At 38.3% G+C, this 26,986-nt stretch overlaps 1 protein-coding gene across 3 annotated transcripts in view; it reads right to left on the reverse strand.

Moving 5' to 3' along the window:
• ROCK1 (Rho associated coiled-coil containing protein kinase 1) overlaps nt 1-26,986 on the reverse strand; it is an 86,563-nt gene that overhangs the window by 26,663 nt on the left and 32,914 nt on the right. For all 3 annotated transcript variants that reach the window (XR_008970689.1, XM_057397585.1, XM_057397586.1), the window contains 15 exons: nt 25,114-25,214; nt 24,157-24,294; nt 23,410-23,585; nt 20,646-20,730; nt 18,785-18,929; nt 18,364-18,502; nt 17,068-17,159; nt 16,342-16,501; nt 13,119-13,185; nt 9,076-9,164; nt 7,487-7,535; nt 6,793-6,928; nt 6,329-6,420; nt 5,957-6,203; nt 1,098-1,204 (listed from right to left, as the gene is read on the reverse strand). Coding sequence is in view for 2 of the 3 variants with exons in the window: in XM_057397585.1 (XP_057253568.1) it covers nt 1,098-1,204; nt 5,957-6,203; nt 6,329-6,420; nt 6,793-6,928; nt 7,487-7,535; nt 9,076-9,164; nt 13,119-13,185; nt 16,342-16,501; nt 17,068-17,159; nt 18,364-18,502; nt 18,785-18,929; nt 20,646-20,730; nt 23,410-23,585; nt 24,157-24,294; nt 25,114-25,214 (1,823 nt within the window). In the remaining variant the exon portion in view is untranslated. The remainder of the gene's footprint in view (nt 1-1,097; nt 1,205-5,956; nt 6,204-6,328; nt 6,421-6,792; nt 6,929-7,486; nt 7,536-9,075; nt 9,165-13,118; nt 13,186-16,341; nt 16,502-17,067; nt 17,160-18,363; nt 18,503-18,784; nt 18,930-20,645; nt 20,731-23,409; nt 23,586-24,156; nt 24,295-25,113; nt 25,215-26,986) is intronic.

The following is a 26,986-nucleotide window of genomic DNA, read 5'->3' on the forward strand; positions in this document are numbered from 1 at the left end:
GCCCAGGAGGTAACTGGGAGTGACCCGGAAGGGCTGGGACTGCGGGGTTGGAGGAGGTATGGGTCAGTGCTTGCTCGGGCTGGGGGGCCGAGTTATCGGTCGGCTGGTGGTGAGGTGTTGTATTCTCTTCCCTTGTTATTTCCTTTATCATTGTTATTATTGGTGGTAGCAGTAGTGATTTGTGTTATACCTTAGTTACTAAACTGTTCTTATCTCAACCGGTGGGAGTTGCATTCTTTTCGATTCTCCTCTCAATCCCTCTGGGAGCAGGGGGAGGGAAAGAAGGGGGGGAGTGAGTGAACGAGTTGCCTGACTGGGTTTAAACCACTACATTAGAACACAGAGGATGAATTTGAGTGATTGTTACGTGGATGCAACTCTTATGTCACTATTGGGACTGCCAGCCATTAACAGTAACTCATGAAACAAGCACTGGAGTTGAGCTTTGAGAGACAGCTTTTGGACCGCTGCTTCAAATAACACCAAGTGAGAATAATAACTGCTTGCACCTTCCCTTATAGGTAGTCATATCTCTCTGGTTTATTTGGATAGACCACGTGGTACAGCAAGCCTTTACCTGACCTCAAAGCACAGAGCTAACTACGTAGCCTATCTGGAAAAAGGGTGCAGGATTTCCTTTTACTTGTTTTTCCATGCTGGGGCAGGGATCAGAGATACCAGGGGAACATGCTACCACTGAAAGAGTTCAGCTCCAAAACTGATCAAAAAGTCTGGCACTGATCCAGCAAAATTAAAATCCAGTAAAAGCAGATACTTAAAATTTCATGGTTTTAACAAGTTTAACTCTCTGCAGCAACAGGTAGGCAGGCAGAACAAAAATTACTTGCTATTAGCAGGATCCTTGAATCAGTGGCAGTAAATGACAAACACTAATTTTATGCCCAATACTAGAAGAACTGCTTGAGGACTTGTGAGACCTACCATCTTGAGACTGTAAGTTAGCACTGTTTAGTTAATCAATTTAGCACAAGACTAATTTAGAGAAAGAACACAGGATTTAGCAACATCAAAAAATACTATGTGAAAATAGTTGAAAGCTGACAAAGAACATCAGCCTCCACATCAATTTGCCATACCTTTTCTGAATGATTAAGCATATCCTGTGCTTGCTTTCTTTCTGCTTCCACTCTTTCAAGATTGTTTTTAATGTTTTTTACTTCTTCTTGTAAAGTTGTAATCCGAACTGCCATAAGAAATTAAATATCATTCAGTTTTAGTTACTTGACTTCGATCAACAGGCCTTTTAAGCTTTACTGATTTCTGGGGCCCTAAACTATTTACATTTTCATTTTTTTCAGACATAAAAAGGCTGTACATTGTAAAGGAAACTGATTTTTTAGCCACTTTTTATGCATACAATTAGTAACGATTCACAAGAAACAACCACATGCAAAATTTGCACCCACCTTCCATCACTTCCAATATCTAATATGCAAAATTTCTTCCATTAATCCAAGTTCTGCTATGCTATGTAACAAGCACCCTTTCTGGTGTGAACTCCATTAATATATAGATAAGGCACATTACACAAGAAATCATTCTCACATGACTCTGCAGGTACTAACGTAATATGTATTCACCGAGGAACTATTCCCCATCCCCCCCCAGCATCTGGCACAAGCCCCTGTCTGGCATCAGAAGCTTATATTAAATACTAAGTAGAATCACAGAATGGTTTGAGTTGGAAGGGACCTTTAAGACCATCTAGGGGCACCTTCCATTATACCAGATTGCTCAAAGCCTCATCCAACCTGGCCCTGAACACTGCCAGGAACAGGGCAGCCACAGCTTCTCCAGGCAACCTGTTCCAGTGCCTCACCACCCCTACAGTAAGGAATGTCTTCCTGATACCTAACGTGAATCTACTCTCTTTTGGTTTAAAACATTGCCCCTTGTCCTGTTACTACAGGCTGTGGTAGAAAGTCTCTCTGTATCTTTCTTATTATCCTCCTTTTAATATTGAAGACCACAATAAGGTCTCCCCTAAAGCCTTAGTAGTAACAGCAGTAGTAGTGTGTGTGTGTGTGTGTGTGCATGCATGCACATGCAAAAGTAGGAGCATATAAGCTGAAGCAGTAGTATATATTCTTATGCTGAAGAATTTGCATTAGCTCCTTTCAAATAAATGCACAAAAAATATTTAGGACTACTCCATATTATGCTTATGGTCAAGGAGGCCTTAAACTAGATGTATTGGGGGAGGGGGGCATCATTCCATTCCAACACACCCAATCAGTTGCCAGAACCTATAATAAATGCTCGGAGCAATGTAGAGATATCCCAGCTGCTCCAGCCAATTAGCCGGCTTCAGCTGGAGCTCGGTTCAGATGCCTCTATACAAATGCCCATAGCATGGGGAACAAACAAGAGGAATTAGAGATGTGTGCACATCTACAGGGGTATGATATGATAGGCATCATAGAAACATGGTGGGATAGCTCCTGTGACTGGAGTGTTGGAATGGAAGGTTACAGGCTCTTTAGAAAAGACAGGCCTGGCAGGTGGGGAGGGGGAGTTGCCCTTTATGTTACGATATGCTGGAGAGTATGGAACTCTGTCTGGGGACAGGTCAGCAGTCCACAGAGAGTTTGTGGGTCAGGGTTAAAGGGAATATAGCTATGGGAGACATTACTGTGGGGATCTGTTACAGACCACCTGAACAAGGAGAACCTGCGGAGGAAGCACTCCATAGACAGATAGGAAAAGCCTCACGCTCGTAGGCCCTTGTTCTCATCGGTGACTTCAACCACCCTGACATCTGTTGGAACGACGGTACGGGCCGGCACAAGCAATTCAGGAGGCTCCTCGATTGTGTGGAAGACAACTTCCTTCTGCAAGTAATAGAGGAGCCGACAAGGAGAGATGTCGTGCTTGACCTCGTGCTCACCAGCAGAAAAGGGCTCGTTGGAAATGTGACTCTCCAGGGCAGCCTTGGACGCAGCGATCATGAGATGCTCGAATTTGAGATCCTCAGGACAGTGAGAAGAGCTTGCAGCAAGCTCACTGCCCTAGACTTTAAAAGAGCAGACTTTGGCCTCTTCAGGAACCTGCTTAGGAAGGTTCCATGGGATACAGCCCTAGAGGGCAGCAGGGCCCAAGACTGTTGATTGATCTTCAAGGATCACCTGCTCCAAGCTCAGGAGCGTTGCATCCCAACCAGAAGGAAGTGCAGCAGGAGGGCCAGGAGACCTCCTTGGATGGATAAGGAGCTGCTGAGGAAAATTCAAAGGAAAAAAAAGGCTTATAAGTGGAAGCAAGGACAGGTGGCATGGGAAGAGTACAGGGATGTTGTCCGGGAAGATAGGGACCAGGTTAGGAAAGCTAAGGCCCAGTTAGAATTAAACTTAGCTAGAGGTATTAAAGATAACAGGAAGGGATTCTACAAGTACATAGCAAATAAAAAACAGGAAGCTCTTGGAAGAACTGGCTACACAGGATTTAGAGAAGACTGAGGTTCTGAATGACTTCTTTGCCTCGGTCTTCACTGGCAAAGGCTCTGACCAAACCACCCAAGTCTTGGAAGGCAGATGAGGGACTGTGAGAATGAAGACCTTGCGCCCACTGTAGGAGAAGAACGGGTTCGAGACCATCTTAAAAATCTGAACGTGCACAAGTCCATGGGTCCTGATGAGATCCATCCGCAGCTCCTGAAGGAGCTGGCAAATGAAGTTGCGAAGCCGCTGGCCATCATATTTGAGAAATCATGGCAGTCAGGTGAAGTTCCAAACAACTGCAAAAAGGGAAATATAGCTCACATTTTCAAGAAGGGGAAAATGGATGACCTGGGGAATTACAGACCAGTCAGTCTCACCTCTGTGCCTGGCAAAATCTTGGAGAAGATTTTCCTGGATGGCATGCTAAGGCACATGAAAATCAACAAGGTGCTTGGTGACAGCCAGCATGGCTTCACTAAGGGGAAATCCTGCCTGACCAATTTGGTGGCCTTCTATGATGGGGCTACACAACTGATGGACAGGGGTAGAGCAGTTGACATCATCTACCTGGACTTGTGTAAAGCGTTTGACACTGTCCCACACGACATCCTTGTCTCTAAGTTGGAGAGACATCAATTTGATGGATGGACCACTCGGTGGATAAAGAACTGGCTGGATGGCCGCACACAAAGAGTTGTGGTCAATGGCTCAATGTCCGGCTGGAGACCAGTAACGAGTGGTGTCCCTCAGGGATTGGTGTTGGGACCGGTCTTGTTCAACATCTTTGTCACTGTGAACAGTGGGATTGAGTGCACCCTCAGCAAGTATGCCAATGACACCAAGCTGTGTGGTTCGGTTGATAAGCTGGAGGGAAGGAATGCCATCCAGAGGGACCTTGACACGCTTGTGAGTTGGGCTGATGCCAACCTCATGAAGTTTAACCATGCCAAGTGCAAGGTCCTACACCTGGGTCAGAGCAATCCCAGGCACAGCTACAGGTTGGGCAGAGAAGAGATTCAGAGCAGCCCTATAGAGAAGGACTTGGGGGTGTTGGTTGATGAGAAAATGAACATGGGCCAGCTTCAGTGTGTGCTTGCAGCCCAGAAAGCCAACTGTATCCTGGGCTACATCAAAAGGAACATGACCAGCAGGTCGAAGGAGGTGATCCTGCCCCTCTACTCTGCTCTTGTGAGACCTCACCTGGAGTATTGTGTGCAGTTCTGGTGTCCTCAACATAAAAAGGACAAGGAACTGTTGGAACTAGTCCAGAGAAGGGCCACGAGGATGATCAGGGGACTGGAGCACCTCCCGTATGAAGACAGGCTGAGGAAGTTGGGGCTGCTCAGCCTGCAGAAGAGAAGGCTGCATGGAGACCTCATAGCAGCCTTCCAGTATCTGAAGGGGGCCTATAGGGATGCTGGAGAGGCACATTCATTAGAGACTGTAGTGATAGGACAAGGGGTAACAGGTTAAAACTTAAACAGGGGAAGTTTAGGTTGGATATAAGAAGGAAATTCTTTCCTGTTAGGGTGGTGAGGCACTGGAATAGGTTGCGCAGGGAGGTTGTGAATGTTCCATCCCTGGCAGTGTTCAAGACCAGGTTGGACGAGGCCTTGGGTGATATGATTTAGCGTAAGGTGTCCCTGCCCATGGCAGGGGGGTTGGAACTAGATGATCTTAAGGTCCTTTCCAACCCTGACTATTCTATGATTCTATGAAATACAGTATACAAAAATATACATATCAGTTCAAATACATCTGCTTATAGTATAGCCTGCTTCACTTGGTTTTGACGTATAATGAGACAACCTGGCAATATATAAGAAAATACAAGATGGAAGACGATGAAGTCTTCCTAAATATTATGTTTTTCTCATTCATTTTAAATTTGCTTTTATAAACAGCTCTATGCATAACTGAATTACATAAAACTATTTGGTAAATAATAGCAGAGGACCTTAACTCTACACTCCTGGGAAAAACATCCTTTTTCCTGCAGGCTGCTGAATTGCATGCGGTTAAAAATGCATTTTGAAGTGCACAGAATTGTTTTCTCCTGCCATTTGTACGTCCTGCTCTTAGTCTTGTTTATAAAATAATGCAGAAGCATCATAAAAGAAAACAAATGCAGTTTAACAACAGCTTTCTCCACACATGAAAGTGCAGGGTATGGCAACTTGGCTACTGCAACAAAGCAGTAAAACAGTGTTCTGTCTTCTCTAGCACTGTATTAGCTTTTCATATTTTTGTACTACTCAGACTTTTAGTCAGGGCAGCCCCATAGACTTGTAAGTGGTGTTTCCCACTCTTTGATTTTGATATTTTCCCTCCCAAGAGCTGCTCAGACATCATCCAGAAGCCAGACCCAATCTCCAGAAATTGCTCTTTTAAGTCACACTTGATTTGCAGGTTGGCTTTCCTCCTTTTATGTAACTGTACTTTATTTAAAAGAGTAGGGTCACCATAACTTTCTTGGTAAAGTATAAATACAGAAGAATTACCCTGTAGTTCACCAATCATTTCAGATCCATGACTTCTGTCCCTTCGTTCTGACTCCAAAGCTGCTTGAAGTTGGTAATAATCTTTCTCCACCTGCAGTTTTGTGCTTTCTAGAACTCTGCACCTTTCCTGGAGTTCTCTGTTCAGTGATTCTACCTGACTTAGTGACTTGCTCATTTCTGTGTTACCCTTTCTCAGTCTTGCTGCTGTATCTGATTCTGTCCTCAGCAAATCATTCGCTTCTTCTAGCTGTTAAAACAAAATAGACAAGATTATCAAATATAAAAGTTATCTGGACCAGTTTTGCTGTACCTGAATGCTCGATACTGCTTCTCAAACCAAAAAAATACAGATGATGAACAGAAGCAACGTACTTGTTTTTGTAACTGTGTTATCTTCTCAGTTGAAACTTGTGAATGCTGGTTGATTTTTTTCAAGTCTTCCATCTGATCTTTTAGCGTAGACACTAAAGAAAAATTACAGCATTAATCAGCTTTTAAAAAATCCTTAGGTTTCCTGTTTTGTTGTGTTTGTTGGGGTTTTTATACAAACACACTCAAATTCTTGGCATATAATAGGTCTTTTGTTGACTTTTTGCTTCTTACATACATTTCTAGGTCAAATTCTGTGTTTGCAGACCACCACCACATGCTGTAGAGAAGAGAATTTGGAAATAAAGACAAAACTATTGTGTTCAAATAAAAATAAGCTCAAAATTTATGCCCATTATTTAAAAATATTTAAAGTTGCATAGCACTTAAGATACCAAGGAAGTGAATAATTCCCCAAAACACATCATACACTTCATCAGTGTCAATGTTTGGACAACACAGCATACCTTCATTTTCCACATTTCGTCTTCTTTCATTCTCTTGTTCAATTTTTCTTTGGTAGTCATTTATCTTATGTTGCAACACCATCTTTTCCTTCTCAATCTGAGACACTGTTGATTCCAAGTTCTTTCTTTGATTTCCCTAAAATGAAAAGCATTCGTATTTTCCATTTACATTTTAAGGAATGATCCTCAGACCATTATCTCTGCAACTAATTAATCAAGGAAACCAGTAAGTGAGTTTATGGCTTCCTTTAAAAAGTTTTCAGAAAAGATAGCTTTTTTAAGTTCTGCATCACAAATTAAAGAAATTACTAGAAAAGTTATCATTAATGTGATTATAAGTAAGTAGCTATTAAAATTCAGAGACAACATAAGGATTCAGAAGAAAATCTTCTGTACATTAACCTTTAGAGTAACTGGTTTGGTAAACTACAGAAGTTGCGATGAGTTGTGACTAAGCAAAACATCTAGCAGGGAAAGCAAAATTCAACACGACGTGCAGAAACAAAAAACGGTTTTGAAAAATTGCACAAATAAAAGTGTAACTTCCAATGCTACATTGTTGGAATGTGATGGTTTCATCTCAAATTAAATCTCAGGACCATTTTTTAATCACAGAAGAGATATCTTAAGTCATAAAAATATTATCCACTTTGTTTACCCAACTAAGAAAGGTTCACTGAGGAAAAAAACTTACTTCTTCATCCAGTTCTTTCATGATCTTGTCTAGCTTTATGTTTGAAGATCTGAAAATAAAATCATTTATGTCATATTTGAGAAGGATACATTATACATAATGGCTTTCTAATGAAATAATTTGGGACCATTACTAAAGTGAACATTTATATTTCGGCTACTGCTATTTTGTAATAAATATCTGCATTAGAACAAAAAACAATTACTGGAAATAATTTGTAAAATATATTAAGTATTTGTCAACTTCGCTGCAGATTACAGGTGCAAAACTTTAGGTTCCGTATTTTCTCCCTTAATCTCCAAATATAAAACCAGTTTCATGTACACAACAGGTTATCCTTAAAATTATAATTCCCCAGGAGGCTGCTAGAACTTTCCCTAGTTGTCAACTTCTCAAATAGCTAAAAACGGTTCATTAATTCAACAGCTCCCTATTGTGGATAAAGATACTTGAATATTATTTGAAAGTTTCTCTGCTGAAGAAATATACTAGAACATAGTATGACAGAGATAGCGAGGTGCATAATAAAACCAGTTAACTGACATACCCATTGCATTTTTGTAGCCAGCTATCCCTCTTCAGAGAGCTAACAAAAAGGACCCTGGAAGGTATAATAAGTAGCAATATAACCTATCTACCAAGTCTGCAGTAAACAGTATGACATACCAGAAGACACACTGTTGTGCTCTGACAACTTGAGTAGTACTGCAGGAAGTCAGTTACTAAGTATCTTTCAAGCAATGTACATTCTGCTTGTGGAAAGCAATCACGTCATATGAACAGCAAAGCTGTGTTTAAGGAAGGAACAGTGTCAGTGTCACACAGTTCAAATTCACACTGGACCATTTTGGCTACCAGTTAACACGTAAGTAGTCTCTACAGCTACACTCTATGGTCCTAACACACAAGCCTAAATTTTTCTTATATCTTATGCCTAGTGTTGCCTCCTGGCTTTATTTAGCCCAAGAAAAGACTTCAAAAGGAGAAGCTAACTGAATTTAGTTGGCATGGAATCAGAGTAAAGATTTCTAATTATCAGAAAAGAAGAATCCCAACTGACTGTTCACGTAGCTTATGGAATAGGCAAATTCTCACTTAATTACTTCTTCAACATAGTAGAAACAATATTTCAGAAAGCAAATGGTTGTTCTTATCTATCAGTCACCAGAAAAAAAAAAAAAAGAAAAAAGAGAGGAATGTGTTTTCCCAATAAGTACCACATATTTAGAAACCAGACAATTAATTTTAACAATCAAATACATGGTGTGTATACAGTATTTTTAAATCAGCATGATCATTATGCACCTCAGTCCAATAAAACATCAGAGATAACCAGGTAAACGCAAACATTCAAGTGTTCAGAAAGAAAATTTGTTACATGGGTGCCAATGAAAACAAAACATTTTCTTCATACTATATCCAAGAAAACTAAACATTGGTTTAGAATGACTTAAGCTTGTGTTTGGAACTCCCCTGAAGAATTACAGTACCATTTTTAGTATTACTCTGGTAATCCCTAAAGCAGTAATACAGAACTGAAGTGCTACATGTACCTAAATTATGTACACAATGTTAGTTCTAAGTCTCACCTGCATTTTTGCTCCATTTCATCCTTCAACTGCATTTCATTATGTAGTTGTTCTTCCAACTCATAGATCATCTTCTGCATATTTTCCAGCTTTAAATATATATTTGCACATGAAAGAACATGCATTAAATTTTAAAACTTCAAAGAAGCATTTCAGAATATTCAGTGCTGCTTACATTGTATCACAACTTACTTCTATCTAAGCAATTTTTTTTTATCCTATTAAAATGTGATCCCCCCCCCCAAATATATCTAAAAAATTAATTACAAGAAATACATTTACTATTACACAATTTTGTCATCTGCATGTACATAAAATTTTAGGGTTCTGAGCAGTTTTGTTAAAATTCACAGAGTTAAGCTAAATCAAATCCTTCTTAAGTACCTTCAGAATCAGACTAAAGGTATTATTGCAAAGATAAAAGAAAGCCTTTTAATTATTCTAAAAATTTCTTTTTCCAGCATGAACCACCAGATGTATTTTGCAATGCATCTTCAAGCTCTCAAGTTCAGGAAGAAGAACCAAGCCTGTGAGTTATTAGGAATGGGGAGAAAATGCTCTTGACATATAATTAGTCAGAGATCATTTTTCCAGCTAGCTTTGTACTAAGGTTGAAAAACAGTAACAAACTTCAGACGTTAATGCAGAATATTACAGTATCGAACGCACTGTTTATCAGCAAGATAAACTCAAACTCATTCTTTTCATGTTGTCTCAAAATATCTACCTTCTACTAGATCTCTGGGCACAATAATCCCACTCCAACATCAGCAAAATCCTCAATTAACAGCAAGATGGTGTCAACTTTGAGGAACCTCATTAAGTCAAGCCTGTGCTGATTCACTCTTTCAAGCCTTTTGTCTGACCTTGTCAGGATTTCAGCCTTCTCTAGCTTTCCCACACTTACCTCAACAGTCTTGAACTGCATAGAGAAGAACTACAGTCCAAACTTAAGACTCTTTTCAAAGAAACATAATCAAGTGGTTCTGACCCTTTGCTTTCTTGTTCAGTGTTTTAACTTCAAAAACTCAATTGCCTGACTCCTCACACACAATCATCCTAGAATGAAAAGCAACAGAACATTTCCTCCTACCTCTGCCTCTTCCTTTTTTTTCCTTTTCCCACAATATATGCTTACAGAAACTAAAACTGCTCACTAAGATCATGAAGAGGAGACAAACTATGCTTGTCTTCATTCTTTCTTGATAGCAGCAATAAGTGTCCTCAACAGGGACTGCCCTCTGGTACAGTCCTGAAGTAAGATGCAATTATACACTTGGAGACATATTATAGCATGCTTTATCTGTATTAAATGAGAAAATTATAGGTGAGATTGGTTTTGCCTACTTTCAAGCAGGTGTTTTTCTTACTTGCTACTTTCAATCTGTTCTCCTTCCCATTTTAGTAGGAAATAAAAGTATGGAGCACACAGGTACTCTCAAGAACTGGGAGATCCTTTCTCATCACCTCCTTTTTTTCTTTCTTGCACCTCCTTAAGCTGCTCTGAAGCTTTCAGATAAAGAACAACAATAAAGAATGGCAACTGGGAACTAACCAGAAACTACGTATTTTATATACCCACCACTATTCTATACATTTACCACTACTTATTACAAAGCCTTGAGAGAGCAAGGAAATAATGGAAGAAATAGACTTCTCAGCACTTACAGAACAGCTCTGGAAAACCAATTTGTGTGTGACATACAACATAACACTATGTGGATGAGACAGTGGCTGTAATCAAAAACCACAGAGATGGCCTCCAAATCTAAACTTTGAGGAAAAAGGAAGGAGGACCAGTATACAACACATTGATCTCCTTGGTACAAACCACTGAGAAATAAAGCAAGAAGCAAGACTATTTACAGTCTAGCTCTCACTTTTGTAAAAAGAGAACACAGCTAATGCACAAAAAGAAAGGATAAAGAAGTTTCAATATAATTGCTCTTCCATTTCTTGGTTACTCATTTTACAGCCCCTCCAGACAGGCTGCATAGAGGAACTAAATGAAACAGATGAGGAACGGGTCCAAAGAGACATCTGGCAACTGAGACATTTCTGTACTGAATCCTACTAGTTTGGACCTCTAGTGCCTCCTCTTGCTTCTTTCTGTCTCTGGATTCTTTCATAGTGCTGTACCTCAAGGAGCCTCTCTAAGCTTGCTGAGCCGCCTAATTATATTAGCATGAGACAACAAGCTTCCAGAGAAGTTTTGCACAATTTGATCTCAATAGACAAGTTAGTACCTTAAGAAAATCCTGAGTTACAATTAACGCTGTATAAAAGCATTCTTTTAGGTTTCAGTTTGTTAAGTTTCCCTTTTGAGTATGAGGCAGGGGAAGAAATGACTATGGGAAAGCCTGCCTACAGCACAGACGCTGACAAAAATCCCAATGGAACTGCCATACTTTTTGTTTGTTTTGTCATTTTTGGGGGTGGGGGTTGGGAGGGATTGGTTGGTTGTTTTTTTAATCACCACAGCACAACACAGCTGGTCCTGCTCCCTGAACAGTGAAGAAAACCAAAGATGCAGTGCAAAAGAATCTGTTACTCTCCTTTTTCTTAATATCTGAACTGTTCACATATGGTTATTGTAGCATTAAACCCAAATAATCAGATCTTCACAGGGGTTTGAAATTCAGTTGAAGGACACTAAATTCCATTTTTTGTCCAACTTCATGCCCTAATTCTGTGAAGTTTGCATGCTTGCAAAATGCAATGAATTTCTTGGAAATTTCTGGCACTCAGTCCCTCCCAGAAGATGCTCAGTACTGTGCCAAGATACAGAGACACCAGGTAACACCCTGTGTTATATTTCCAGAACTAATTAATTTGCTAACCATGTGTCAACATTACCGTTTTCATTGCAGCATGTAATGAAAGAAAAACAGCTGAGAAACGACTGTAAAAGTACCTTGTAGTAGTGACTAAACATTTACTTAAACCCTTCTGTATCACATCTGTCTAAGAGCTTCACCTCCCCAAACCGTTAAAATCACAAGGCATTCAAATACATTTGACAATATGGACAGGACTCTTGAGGGTTCTTAAACTACATGCAAGTGCCTGTATCCCACTAATTATGCCAAGTCCATTTAGTAACTCTGTTCAAAGTCAACCAAAAGCCAACACACAGCTTTAAGTATCTGCAAATATTTTAAAGTCTGGGTCCGTTTTAAATTTCACTGTACCAACAGCCAAATGTTTATGAGAAAAACAACATTTATGGAACAGATCAACACATATGAAGAAATTAACACACTTCAATGCTTAATCAAATCAGCACAATAAAGTTTATAATCAGGTCCTCTGCCCTTTACAAATCTTCTCTGGGTAATACCACATATCCTTAAAAACTTTTTATTGCAAGTTTAAAAGAAAAGGAACCATACATTGATACCTGTTTCTCTTCTACTCTAAATGGAAAACAGAACAAAACAAAATCATAGTCAAAGCCAAGAAGATTTAGAGTTAATTACCACTTTTTGACAATGTTTTCTTCTGGAAAGACTGTAATTTGTAATATATATATATAATAGCTTGTGGGGCACCCTTAGGATGGAGCAGTTTACCCAAGCTTCATATATTATCTGCTACATCCCAGTTAGTTCACAGGAAGTCCAGTTCCAGAGTTAAAACTGGTGGGGTTGCGGGAAAGCTCAAGCTTCCCTCCACACGTCCAGACTCCATGGTTGCCACAAAGCCAGCATATACCTAGGATCTATAAGGCACTCTAAAAACACTGCACAAACACTTTGATATTTCTAAAGATAAAAAACATGAATCCAGTTCCACGAAAAGAGTATGCTGTTTCAGCTGTTTTATCCCAATTTAGGAAAACCAGTGTTACACGAAGAACTGAAATACTGTTTTTCCAATAACTTTAATAGGCAGGCCATACTAAACAGTTAAAATTTTCCACTGATAAACCATATTCCAAGCATTAAAATTATTTAATACATTTACAATTCAAACAGTTTATTCCCATATATGCAATAGATTCTTTACTAGGACCCAACAAAGTGAAAATCAGTGAGACATACCACACTTTTGTCCACACTGGAGCCTGTTCTGTTGTCATTGGAATTTTCTGCAGAGACAGCTAAATACCTGTAGCAAAATTTAAGAAGTTTTATATTAAAGACTTGTTTAAAAGCAAGGTTATGGAAGAAAACAATGTCCAAACACAATACAATCATCCTAAAACATAACACCCAGATTTTTTTGCTCCAAAATGTGGATAAACAAATAATAACATACTCAGACTTTTTCAGGTCTATTATTTAAAATTTTTGCATATTTAATTGGAAAATTCAAATAATTTACTGTAAAGTATACAGCTATGCTTGAAGACCACCATAAAAAAGGATTTCTGCCAAATACTAATACAACCATTTTTATTTTTTTAATAACCATTGAAAAAAACGTTTGCTTTCCATGGTTACAACACTCTCACTGGCTTCCATCCCACAAATATTTACTCAGGCATTTATGCAGCAAGTAGCAGCAATGAAGAGAACTCTGCAGATTGTGTAACTTCCAACAAAGTTACTAGGAGTTCCACACACAAAAAGTATGTCCTGAAGCCAGAGCTCCGATTTTACATAAGTGTTTACCAAAAATACCACAAAATTCTGTTTGTCATGATTCTGAAAAGTCAGAGAAATAAATACAAATTACTATCTCCAAATTCCTGTGGCATTTGATGTCATATTCTTGGCATAACTGAGCTAGAGAAATGTAAAGTGTCTCTTACTGCAACTGGTTATATGAGGAAAAGCTTTACAACATATGAACTGAGGAAGATGAACACAGCATCCTTTTTGTTTCACACATGTATTTTCACATGCACAAAAACCTCTCTAAAAGATCAAGGAGAGCGAAATCAAAGACATCTCCAAACCATGGTCAAATTAAACATCAAGACTGCTTTCAGACAACCAAACAACAAAGAGGAAATGCAACAGTAAAGGGTTTGCCATCTTGAGTACAAGAAGCCACTATATCTTGCACACCAGTAAGAATGTGATACTTGAACAGACACAGTACCAGCTCCATCAGAATCCAGAAGAGAACACACAAGCCAGATGGGGCTACAAAGTGTTCTCAGATAGTATTCCAAAATCCGCATTATAGGCAAAGTTCAGTAGTAAACAACTGTCGTGGTTTAAACCCTAGCCAGATAGCTTGTTCACTCACTCCCAGTGAGTGGTGCCAGGCTGAGAGCAATCGAGGACCGCCCCCCACCCAGGTCTCTCCCCTTCTCCGCTCCCAGAGGAACGGGGAGGAGGATCGAAAGAGTGCAACTCCCATGGGTTGAGACAAGAACAGTCCAGCAACCAATGTACAACACAAATCACCACCGCTACTACCAATGACAACAATGATAAGAGAAAATAAGGGAAGAGAAGACAATACCACCGGCCAAGAAACGAGTCCAACCCAGAAGCCCGTGTCCTTCTGGATAACTTCCCAGTTACCCCCCACCACGGACATGATGTGCTGTGGTATGGAATACCTGCTTGGCTAGCCTGGGTCAGGTGCCCCATCTCTGCTTCCTCCCAGCTCCCCCTCCTCCCTGGCAGAGCAAGAGCCTCACAAAGTCCTTGGTCAGGGTAAACATCACTTAGCAACAACCGAAAACATCGGTATCACCAGCACTGTTCCCAGGCTGGAAGTCAAAACACAGCGCTGCACCAGCTACCACGAAGGAGAAAAATGACTGCTACTGCTGAACCCAGGACAACAACCATATTTCCTAATTTACAGTCAGCGAGATTACAGGTGTAGAAAGTATTCTACAGTAAAACACTGTACTACTTTAAAGACAGAAGTCACATTATTTTCCTGCATTTCTGTTTTTTTAAATACTCCAGCGTACATTAATAAGATTAAATGGAAGGAGGTGGGGATGATAAATGTGCAACTTTTTCTAAATGTTTAAAAAAAAATAAATATTAACTGCTTTCAGTACAAAAAGAATAAAAATTAAATTAGAGGTTTAGTAAGTATGAATGGTCATTTCAGACTTCAAGACTACCACACTATCAAAGTATCATGGGACAAAATTCAGTTCTAGGCCAAAAATATTTTAGTTCTAGTATGCCTACAAAGTTATAATAGTATTCAATGGCAGAGTTCTTCAATGACCACAAAACACAACCACTTAGAACTCTAAATCCCTGATACTGTCCCCCAAGAAGGAAGAGAGGAAGAAAGAAATTATGATACTAACAAGCAATATGCTACTGCACCTTCTTCACAATACATTCCAAAATCTTCCTGCAAGGCAAAACTTGAGGGTTTTTTTTAAATAACTGACTACAATCAGAACAGTAGGTGAAATTCCTAAACTGCTGAACTCCCACAAGCTGTATGCAAGCCTTGCTAAGTCCTTCTATGCCTCACTATCTAGAGCACAACAAATCCAGCTCTTTGCAGAGATGGAAAGAATTTCACCACAGGCTTGGAAAAGTGGTTCCTCTTCTACGCCAAGGACGAAAACCAGATTTATTTCCTTTAAAGTTTTCCTGTCCAGAAATGCTATTAAAACTAATAGTCTCTGACACAGTCTACTAGGTTTAGCCCACTTTAAGCTTGATACCCACCACAATTAAAAGCAGCTTTCAAAGAAAAAGTTACTGAGATTTTGAATGTAGATATAGCTATCCACAGTGCTTATGACAAGAATGACTGTTGAAAGTATGAGTGAATATAATTTTAAATGATGCAATTTAAAGTCTTCTAAGTAACAGTGAAAACTGTAAAGAATCACCATCTTACTCTGCAGTGGATGAGTACTTTGAAAACAAAAGAAATTATGAAACAGGTGACAGGCAAGTAGAAAATATCCTATTTCTATTAAGCCAAGGTTTAATTTATCACATGCTAAAACACTGATGTAACCTATGGAATCTTCATATACAGCTCAAGACCAGTAATTCACAATAACACAAAGTGACATTCATATCCCTCATTCATGACTACATATATAACTCGGTGCTCTGCAGGTGGCTCTGCCTAGTGGCGGCAACAGTGGATCTTTCTTGCTTAGCTTCTGCAGCACCACTATATAGCATTCTTAATGCAGAGCAAGGCATTTACAAATTTAGTGTGATATTTTTATGCTGATGACTAGCAGTACTAGTTCTTATTATCCAAGCGTCAAAAGAGTGTAATTTATTAGGATTCTGAATACAGCTTGGTAAGAGTCAGAAACAGTGTTGACAAAAGAATACACCATCAGCTTACTTTATGCATACATACCGACGGTTGCTGTAGTACGTAAATCCTACAAAAGGAAGCTGGTTGCCCACAAATGCTTTTGGTATAGGAAATGTTTCTTCCTCTCCTTTATCTTCTTCCAGATCATCAAAATTACTAGTGTCAATGTCACTACTTAAGTCAGGCACAACTGGTGCTACAGCTATAAAGAAAGAATAGAATAGTATGATAATAATCATTAAATTACTTCAGTGACTAAAAAAAAAATCTCATTTCTTGGTACAGAGTAAATAAAGCTTTACACTCCATTAAAAGAAACATGGCAGTCCTTCTGCTAACATAATAAGCCAGATCACTGTCTCTGAGAAAAGCATTATAGCAGAGTCATAGAATCCTCTCCCTCAAACTGCTGGCCATGTTCCTTTTGATGCAGCACAGCATACAGTTGGGCTTTCTGGGCTAACAGTGCATATGGCTGGGTCATGCTGATCATCTCATCAACCAGCATCCCCAAGGTCCTTCTCCTCAGGGCTAATTTGAATCCACATAGACTGTATTTGTCTTGGAATTGCCCCAACACAGGTGCAGAACCTTGTACTTGGCCTTGAACTTTATGAGGTTGGCAACGGCCCACCTCTCAAGCCTGTTGACGTCCCATGGGATGGCATCACTTCCCTCCAGTATGTCAACCACACCATACAGCCTAGTGTCAGTGGCAAACTTGCTGAGGTTGCCCTCAATTCCACTGTCCACGTCCATTACACTTACTGTCTCTGAGGGTTTCCCAGGCCCATTGATCATTTTTGAAGAAAAGGTGCCGTTTAATTTCTTCTACACCATTTCGTCCTAGCCTCACTTCCCTGTTAAAGAGGGTTTTGGTTAAACATTGGAGATTACATAAACTGTTCTGAAGGAAAGACTCATTTTAAGGCATAATCTAACAACAAAGACAGAAAATTACTTCTCAAACTAAGGTAAGAAGTAGACTTATCTCGAAGTTTTCATGTAAACATACTTAAAGAAGCACAACGGCTTCATTTCAGAACTCAGTGTGGTTTTAAGCGTTGCCTATAAGAATCCCTGCTGCTACTGTTTCCACCACCATGGAGTCACAAGGCAGCTGCCAAGCAGCACTTAGGTTCTACTTTTTCTAGAAGTTCATGCTGTTACTCAAATTGCATACAGCCCAACAAATGCAACAACTTCCCTCCTTTGTAGCATCAGTTCTCAAGCAAAGGTTATAAGTAGCATGGATACAACATCAGGGTACTCAAAAAGTGAAACAGACCTAACACCTACAATTCAGACAGGCTTCTTGTGGGCTGACTCTACCATGATCCTGAATGCCCACTAAGAGCTGGGTGTGTATTAGGGACACTCCTGAAATGCATTTTTTGCATTAGCTTCATCCAAAAGGAATTTGTTTTGTGTGCCACTCACCACTGTGCAACACAGACCAATGTAACAGTAGCTGTTACTAAGGAGTAACACTTCAAATTAAATTTATAAGGCAGACGTACCCATAATAGCAGAGCTTCCCTTTCCCCAGTACACATGCTACTACTTTAAAGAGCAGCTGCAATCATTGGCGACTCTTCTCCCATATACTGGGACTGGAGAAAATAAAACTGATGCTACTGCCAGTCTAGCTCACAGTAACATCAGTTAGTAACTAGTGCTTCAGGTTAGACAAAGTAATACTTTAGAGTAGACAAAATAACTTACAGACTTAGGCTGAGGTTCTACCATGTCTTTACTGAAAAGTTTAATCAGATGTTCTGTCTTTAAGCAAAAGGCTAACAGTGCCTTACACTGCTGTAGTTCAAAGAAAAAAGCCTGACGCCTATGAACAACACTCAACTAATGTAAATGCATTCAGAGATCAGAAAAATGCCTAGGCAGCAACGAAATGGGAGCAGCTACACTGCATTTATGATGACAATAAGAGTTTAATTTCTCTTGTACAGTTCAGAAACCCACACAGAACATTTACGCTCTTTCAAATTGAGAACAAATTTTCTTAACAAAGTCTTACTTTCATTTTGAGTAAAGCTTAACTCTTACCTATCGGTTAAAAAGGCACAAATAAGGTTTTTTGCCTCTTTGGAAATATCATTGTCATCAGGGAAAGTAAGGGAGTTCTTATGGTTCATAATCTTACTGTATGTTCCAACCAAAGAATCTGCATAAAAAGGTGTATCACCTGAAAAAGCAGCAACATAAAAATTAAAAAGTATACCAAAAGTATTTTAAATTTGATTTATAATATTTGAATTACCTATGCAACAAGGTAATTAACTAAATGAACATGAGGCAAGGACAAATGTTTGTGTTTTAGAAATATACTGGCACAGTCCTCATTCTGTAAATACAGAATCAGTAAACCACAACTTAAGAGCTTAATCAAATTAAAACAGTTAAAAACAACTGTGCTTTTGGAGTCTAGTTAAGTAGCACAGTCAATTCTGATTATCCTACTACTCACCTACAAGCATCTCATACAAAAAGACTCCAACCGACCACCAGTCACATTCTCGCCCATAGTAACCATCACCACCCTGGGACTTCAATACTTCAGGAGAGATATAGTCGGGTGTTCCCACAGCCGTATCGCATCGTACCATACCTTCCTACAAAAGGGAAGGAAACCCAGATACGAGATCCAAACCTGCAAGCCATTTCCAAGACTTTCTGCAGCCTAAGCAACATCAGCAGATCAACATCAATTTTTGTCAAACGTTTTGTTTTAAACAGGTATTTTAATGTCTTAAAATTTTAAGATACTAATCCAGAACAAAGCACAGGATTTGTCAAACACATTGGAAGTTACTCTAAGAACCTCAGTTAATATCCAAGAAGCAATCAGAATTGAATTTAGGTGCTGTAAACACTGCACAGCCTCACCTCCTTGCGCCAGTATAAACATGTCATACACTGACAGGATGTACCATAAACAAAGCAAGCTCCTCTTGCTAGCATAAATGTGTCAATAACAGGGATTTTGCTGACAGGATCAGCTGAAGTGCAAACTTTTCACCTCTGACCCAAGATTAAATGTAGACAGAGACTTAAAACTCTAAGTAGACAGACTTCAAAACATGTAAAAGGCAGGAATGTCTGATGTTTCTCACACCCCTGAAAAAGGGCTGGCAGGACAGAGATCAGTCACACTAGAGCTGGCATCCAGAATGCCAAATCTGCAACCATGCACCTCTTCCCAGTGCCATTTGGAATAATCCTGTGCCTCTCCTAGAAATGATTCTGTTGAAAAACTTGCATAAAAATATATAACTAAACAAATACAACAAATATAAATCCAGTGTTGTGTATGCAGCAAATCCAGAATGCACTACAATTAAGCTTCTCTGCTGACAAATTCACTCAGTAATGCTAATATATAGCAAAGTTTTGTAATATTTTTTATTTTCTTTTTTTTTTTGGGGGGGGGGCACTTACAGCTTAAACACTAAGATAATTTTTTTTCTATATTTCAAAATTCCTCAGTGTTAAGAACACAATCAATATAAAATCAAAATAAAGCCAAATTTTTGGTCAGCTATTCCACTCAAGCGTACTGCTTGTGACTTGAACAACTCTTCAAATTCATACACATAACCTGCACTTGGTTTTCATTGTTGCCTTTTATTTGTGGCAAAGTAGCTAAATACAGTGATTTATTCAAAGCTCCTGGAATGTGCTGAGAACATAACATACTCATTGCAGAATCTCTATGAAGTATCATGCATTTCACATTGTTTTCCTCATAAATATATGCAGACTGACACAAACCAAGTTTTGTGCAGGGAATAACAGTGTTTCATGGTACATGAAATACTGTTGCAAAACTGTATTTTTTTTGTGAGCTCAGGATATATTTTTAAAAGCAAAAAAAAGGTAGTAATACAATGACATTCATTAACCTGATCCCTTCATATCAGTCCTTTTGCTACATCAGCATATGGCTAATAAATATAATTGGGATTTATTGACTTGTACGTAAGCTTTGATTCTTTCATTACTGACACACTAGGTAAAGAAAATATCACTTCTTTGCATTAAGTTTTGACAAACAAGCACTTTAAGAAATAATCCAGAAGATTTAAAGACAATCAGTCTTGACTTGAGAAAGCTCCTCTAGGGAATGGTATAGAAGTTGGTGCATTCCCTACTTCAAGAGCCATTTCCGCATTCTATATTGTCACTGAATAGGATGCATAGTTAGTAATTGTAACAGAGTGGAACTTTCAACTCTTCCCACCCAACTAAAAAGTTTTCAGTACGTTTTCTTACTTTTAAGCATGTTTTCCTTTCACAGACAGAAAAATGAAATTAAAAAAAATGTTTACCTTGTTCATCTTCATACAAGTACCAAAATCTGCTAGTTTTAAATGACCAGCTTTGTCTAGCAGCATATTATCAGGCTTCACATCTCTGAAAGGAGAAAAATGTATTTTTTTAAAGTAAATAACTCAGTTTAACTTCTGAGAACAACAAAAGTAAACTATTTTTCAGTGCAACATTGCAAGGAAAAATATCAACATGAAAGCACCACTATTTCCCCTGTTTTTTTTCTGCTCCAAGTCTGTCCAACATACAGACTGCTGAACTACATTTAAAAAAAATTATAAGGAATGTGGAAATAAAGCCTTCAGTCACTGAATTTAACAACTAGGGACATTAATCTTGAACCTCAAGTTCCTAGAAAACACTCACTGGTTGAAGTGACAATTCTGGTTCTGAGTTAGCTATCTCACTTTTAAAATTTAGCTTCTTCTCTGTACCACTTCTAACAAATGGATGTGATCTTCAGAATTATATTAATGTGAACAAATATATTTTCCATGCTCTTTTCCACAAAATACTTCCATTATAGAAAATAAGTTTTCATGAAGTAACTGGCAAAGTTCAGAACATCTGATGTTATTAAATATACTGAAGCAGAATAATAATAGGAAACAATTACCAAGAAAGCATAACATGAATTTCAGGAAAAAGGATATTTCTGGGACCTTAAAGGAGAACTCTGGTCATAACGGTCAAATGAAGTGCAGTGGAAATGCATTGGTATGCTCACCGAATAATTTTGGTTGGGAGGGATTTTTGTAAGACTCCTGGTTAACTGCCTGATCAAAGTACAGCTAATGGTCAGATCCTGCTTCAAATCTGTATTAGGTTCCTCTGGGTCAAATCCAGTTAAGTCTTGAATTTTTTCCCAAGGACAGGGATTCCACAACCTCTCTAGGACTCTCTTACATTATTTTGACCACCCTCACAATGGAAAAATATTTCCTAATGAATAGCTAGATATTCCCCTGCTGCAATTCGCATCATCCATTGCCTTTCACCTTTTCAGTGTGCAATCTCAAGTCTGCTCCACCTTTTCTATAAAGTCTTGCTGGGCAGCTGATGCTGCCAAAAGACTAATGCTTTCTGTCTCACCTGAACACTGTGTTGTGAATGAAAACAAGGTGCTGACCCCACTACCAACCCTCTGAAGGAATGGCTCGTAGCAGACTGTTAGCAGGATATTTGCTACCTTTGAATTGTTTGTTCTACCTATTCAAACCATACCTTTCCAATCTTGCTAAAGTCAAGACAATGCACTACTCCCCCCTCAGTGCTGGAGCCCATCATCTCATCACACAAGCCAATTGGGTTGGTATGGCATGCTTCACCATGTAAACCCATGCAGGCTCTTCCAAATCACCTTCCCATCCACATGCTTGGAAATGGGTTTCTTGGAAATTTACCCTGTAAAATTCCAAAAGACTGCCTTTAAGCTTATTAGCCTGCAGTTCCCCTGATTCTTCCTTTCTTGCCCTTCTTGGGGCAGATTGGGTGTGCCATTTGTTTCTTTGCAGTCATCAGGAATCTTCTAATTGCTGCAACCTTCCAATGGTGACAGCAGTATCATAAGGGTCAGCTCCTTCATGCCCATCTTGTCTAGTGCCCTGAACATGTGCATACCCACGTTTGAATTAACTGGGACTTAGCTTGATCATCTTCTGCCACAGTCACTTTCCCAAGCTCTGCCACTAGGCACAGAGATCTGAGGGGCCTGAAAGCAAATCTTCTCAATGAAGGCTGAGGCAAAGGTGGCAGCCTCAGCCATTTCCATGTCTTTTGTCACTAGGTCCCTGATGCATTAAACAGTGGGCCCACATTTTTATGAGTTTCCTTTCATTCCTCAGATTCCCCAACTAACTCCAGTGGAAAACAAATTCAAAAAAATCTGCTTGTGTCAAAATAATCTAAATTTAAATAAATAAAATAAAGAAATAAATAGATCACTGTGCTGCTGGCAACTTTTAATGCCTGCTTTCTAAAGCTTGCAATACACATGCACAAATGGTTCATTCATCAAGGTAATTTATTCATCATATGCAGCACAGCTACATAATGATGCTCTAGATCTTCAAGCAACAGGTTAGTTGCTTGTTTTGCTTTACTTTTTTGCAAAAGCTTAAGTGTTAACACTGATGATGGGGCCAGATTACAAACTGAGAATTTATACACGTCTTCCTCAAACTCTTGCTGCATTTTCTGTCAAAAAGAAAGAGAATTGTTCTTCTGTTTCTAGTTCACACAGTTAAAAATTAACAACAGATTAAAGTTCAAATATCAAAAAGTAAACTTCTCAACCTATTCAAGAAGCGACTACACTTCACTTTAAGGCAAGCGCATAATATGAAAGTGAACCAAGTCCCCTTGCTCTGCATCTCAATCTTCCATCTTGCCCCTTACAAGAAAACATGTGGCCGAGTGATTTTCCTCACACTGTTCACAAATTCTTGTTTAATGGGTCACTGAGGCATCAAATGCACAGCAGAGAATTAATAATTCCTAACAATGGGACAATTGGGTAAAGTGGGACAGTTTTATTACTCCCCAAACTGAGGAGCATCAGCCTGCTGAAAACCTTTACTTTGACTGTAACACTTCAGACTTGAAGTTTCTGATGGCAAGAACCTTTGAAGCTGTAAGATGGAATAATTAAACAATGATGAAGCAACATTACAAATTTCAAAACTGCCTGAACAATCACTGAAATCATTCTGGTGACAGCAGAAATAAAAAAAAGCTATGTAACAACACTTTTTTCTTTTTCACCTGTGTATAAAACCCATTGAGTGAATTGCATCTAATGCAAGTACAACTTCAGCAGTATAAAATCTTGCCCACTTCTCCGGAACATCGTAGTTGCTCATTAAATTCACAAGGTCCCCACCAGGCATATATTCCATCACCATGTAAAGGTAACGGTCATCTTGGAATGCATAAAATAACTGTAAAAAGCAAATAAAATAACAAGTGACTAAATGTTACAGCTCTTCTTTAATCTCTTGCTTGTTGGAAATCAAAGGAATCTCTATGCAAACTGAATTACAGAGTAACAGAATTGCTACTACTGCATCCTCCAGCAGACCTCCAAAATATTACAGTGGAAGGAGTTCTGGTTACAAATTAAGATTAGTGAACTTGGTGCAATAAATTTTGAGATCATTTCAAAGAATGCTCATTGCAGAGGAAGATAAAATGCTTCGTTATTCACTACAGAGTGAATTATTAAGAGCAGGCTCGCCAATATATATCTGGCAGAGTTTTAATAATTAACAATAGTTTATCTTGCAAATATTATGACAAAACATTGTTTTGAAACAAGTGTGATATCTGCTATTTGTTGTGTACAGCAAATGTGTACAAATTATTAACATAATGTGTTTCCCTAACAGATCAATAGAACTAAAAAAGGTCTTCAAAAAGCTAAAACATTAAATTATGTAATTCCAAGTCATTCCAAGTGTTGTAACAAAACTATTCTATAATGACAACACTTTAAAAGGAATATAACTATACCTGAACAACCCAGGGACTATTAGCAAAAGCCATAATATCCCTTTCTTCCCAGAAGAATGCAGAATCCGATCTTTTTATCATCTCAAATTTGCTCAGGAGCTTCATAGCATATACTCTCCTTGAGGATTTATGCCTTACCTGTGAAGACAAATGTGACACGCAGAATGCATTGTTGCTACATTAAGATACAAAGAACACTGCTAAATATATTACTTTTCTGCTTCACTATTTAACTATTTAGGACTCTTAATATTTTTTTAAGAATTCTATACCATAAGTCTACAGCAAAATTACATTCTATTATCTGACAATATCTGCATTGTTCTTAAAATACCTGTGAGAACTATTCAACAGAGAAGTCCATAGGTGTAACAGTTGCTCTGTAGGTATGAGTCTTTAAAAGGACAAATATTGGCACCTGTTAAATACTATGAAGTTAAATCTATTCACATTTTCTGGAGTTTATTAGCAGACAAGTACACTTGCTACCATATTTCCAGTTTCTCCCACCAGTTCTCAATTTAATAAAGCAAGAAGAACAAGCCTGGTTGCTAATCTATCACAAACAACACACAACATCTCTCGTCTGAGAGAACTAAATCTGAAAAAATCTGGTGTAATCTCTGAATTGGCAGAAATTCTTCTAGTTCTGAAAATTTATTCAAGTGTACATTTATACAATGGCAAAGGCTAATTTTCTTATTTATGAGGAACACACATTCATTTGCATTTTAATAGAGAAGCATGACTACAGTGTGAAACAAGTACCTGTGCACTTTAAAAGCCCTGAAATATGACATTCTCAAGAACATTTCCATAGGATAAAAAGAAATAAAACTTCACTGAGCTAAAGGATTTAATATTATAAGACTGCATCTTCTGAACACTGTACTCAGACAGACAGATGAGGAAATACTACAGAATACATTCAAATGTACAAACAGAAACATAACTTACCAACTGAACCTCCCCAAATGCCCCTCTACCGATCACCTTCACCACTTCATAATCTTCAGCTTTCATGCGCAGGTCCCTCATTTTATTTACTGTGTCTTTATCTATATAAAACAAAATTTATATTTCTTATATAATTAAACTCATTCATACTTATTAGAAGATGTGCTGCTTAAAGAAGGCACTTCATTTTGAACCTACTTTCCTATTGGAAGCCTCTCTGCAGAATGCATGACCTCATTACCATAGTAACCAAAACCTGACATAAACATAATACAATGACTCTGCAATCAAGCCACACCTTAATTTGGGAATTTCTTTTAAAATAATTACCTGCAAAAGAAAGCTATGCAAAAATTTCATATCCAGCATTATTTTGTTTGTAAACTGATCCATATAAAAAGATTATTACTGGATAAATATGCAACACATCTAGGAAAATATCCCAAGTACATACATAAGAAACCAGAAGAAACTATTTTTTAAAAAAATAAGCCCGCACTTCTATTATTCCTAATACTTAAAAAAAGCAGGTTTTAATTTAAAACATGCAGTGGGAATCACTGCAATTATTTATATAAACCTGTCATTCTATAAACTACCATAATTTACAAACTCCCAGTGGGCAGATAGTCTAATTCCAAATTTGGTCAAAGATTAAAACGGTCTATTTTAATCCATGTGGGTCAACACTGGCATGAGATTACATAGAAAAGCTTCATGCTTCGATATTTCTAAAAGCAAGGAACATCTACTAAAACAGATACATTGCTAATAAAATAGATTATGCAACGGTATTTTATTTTGAAAAATAATATTCTAGGCCTAAAAGTGAAGTTTAGAAAGAAGTAGGGACAGGGGAAGAGGAGAGGAGAAGAGAAATGTGGGGTTTTAAATTCATATTTTTAAAAAATGACAAAAAATTAAGATTAGATTTCTACCTGCACTGGCCATTATCTGAAACTAAAGCAGCATATGTACAGTTGAAATTCAGTAAGATTTTATTACCACAACAGGAACAAACTTAGCTTTGTTTGAATACTCTCTGGCATTACACTAACGTAAAGCCATCCCTTTACAATGCAGCATACCACTAGCTGATTTCAATACATTATATTAGAATTGTAAATTCTGACAAATTATTTCATACAAGAATCAAAATATTCAGTAATCAAAAAAAATAATGCTTTGCCTTATTTGCCCTGATGAAAATTGACCTATAGTGGATGATGAGCAAGACTGCAAGGAACTAAAATGCAGGTATCCTCACAACAACAATATTCTAACTATTATTAACTTACTGCATAGTAATCTCACAACAGGAGGTCCACCACTTCTGAATGAGAAATCTTGATATTGGGGCAAAAGAAAGGTAGGCACATTATGAATGCTTTAAATGATTTGCAATCACAAGCCTTGCCTATGGCCAAAACAGAATTAAGGAAAAAACATCTAAAGAGCCACCCAAACTACGGATTTTTAACTAATATAAACTGGGCTTGCGAGCAGTTGCAAATTGCCATTTACTACTTGAGAGACATACTAACACTCCGTTATTTTTAGGCAATACATTACAGTAACAACAGTGTTGGAAATTTGACTTCCATATTTTAGGATCTGTTAAGCAAGGTTTATCAGGCTGCAGTTTATTTAAATACAGTTCCTGATCTCCCATTACCAGTGGAGGACCCAGACAGCATACCTTGTATGAGCAGGTGGGGTTGCTCCCATGGCTCAAGACCACATTCTCCCATTTGCCCTGAAGCTGGATTAAAAGTTTAGATGCCATCTTGAAATAAACAGTCCCTGCTGTAAAGTAAGGCTCTTAACCACCTTGAATACTGACTTCTTTACTCTTTTAATTCTGTATAGTGTG

This window comes from Pezoporus wallicus, unplaced genomic scaffold (genome assembly GCF_028554395.1).
Source record: "Pezoporus wallicus isolate ANWC-B61680 ecotype Strahan unplaced genomic scaffold, APGP_CSIRO_Pwel_v1 contig_227, whole genome shotgun sequence".
Lineage (NCBI taxonomy): Eukaryota > Metazoa > Chordata > Aves > Psittaciformes > Psittacidae > Pezoporus > Pezoporus wallicus.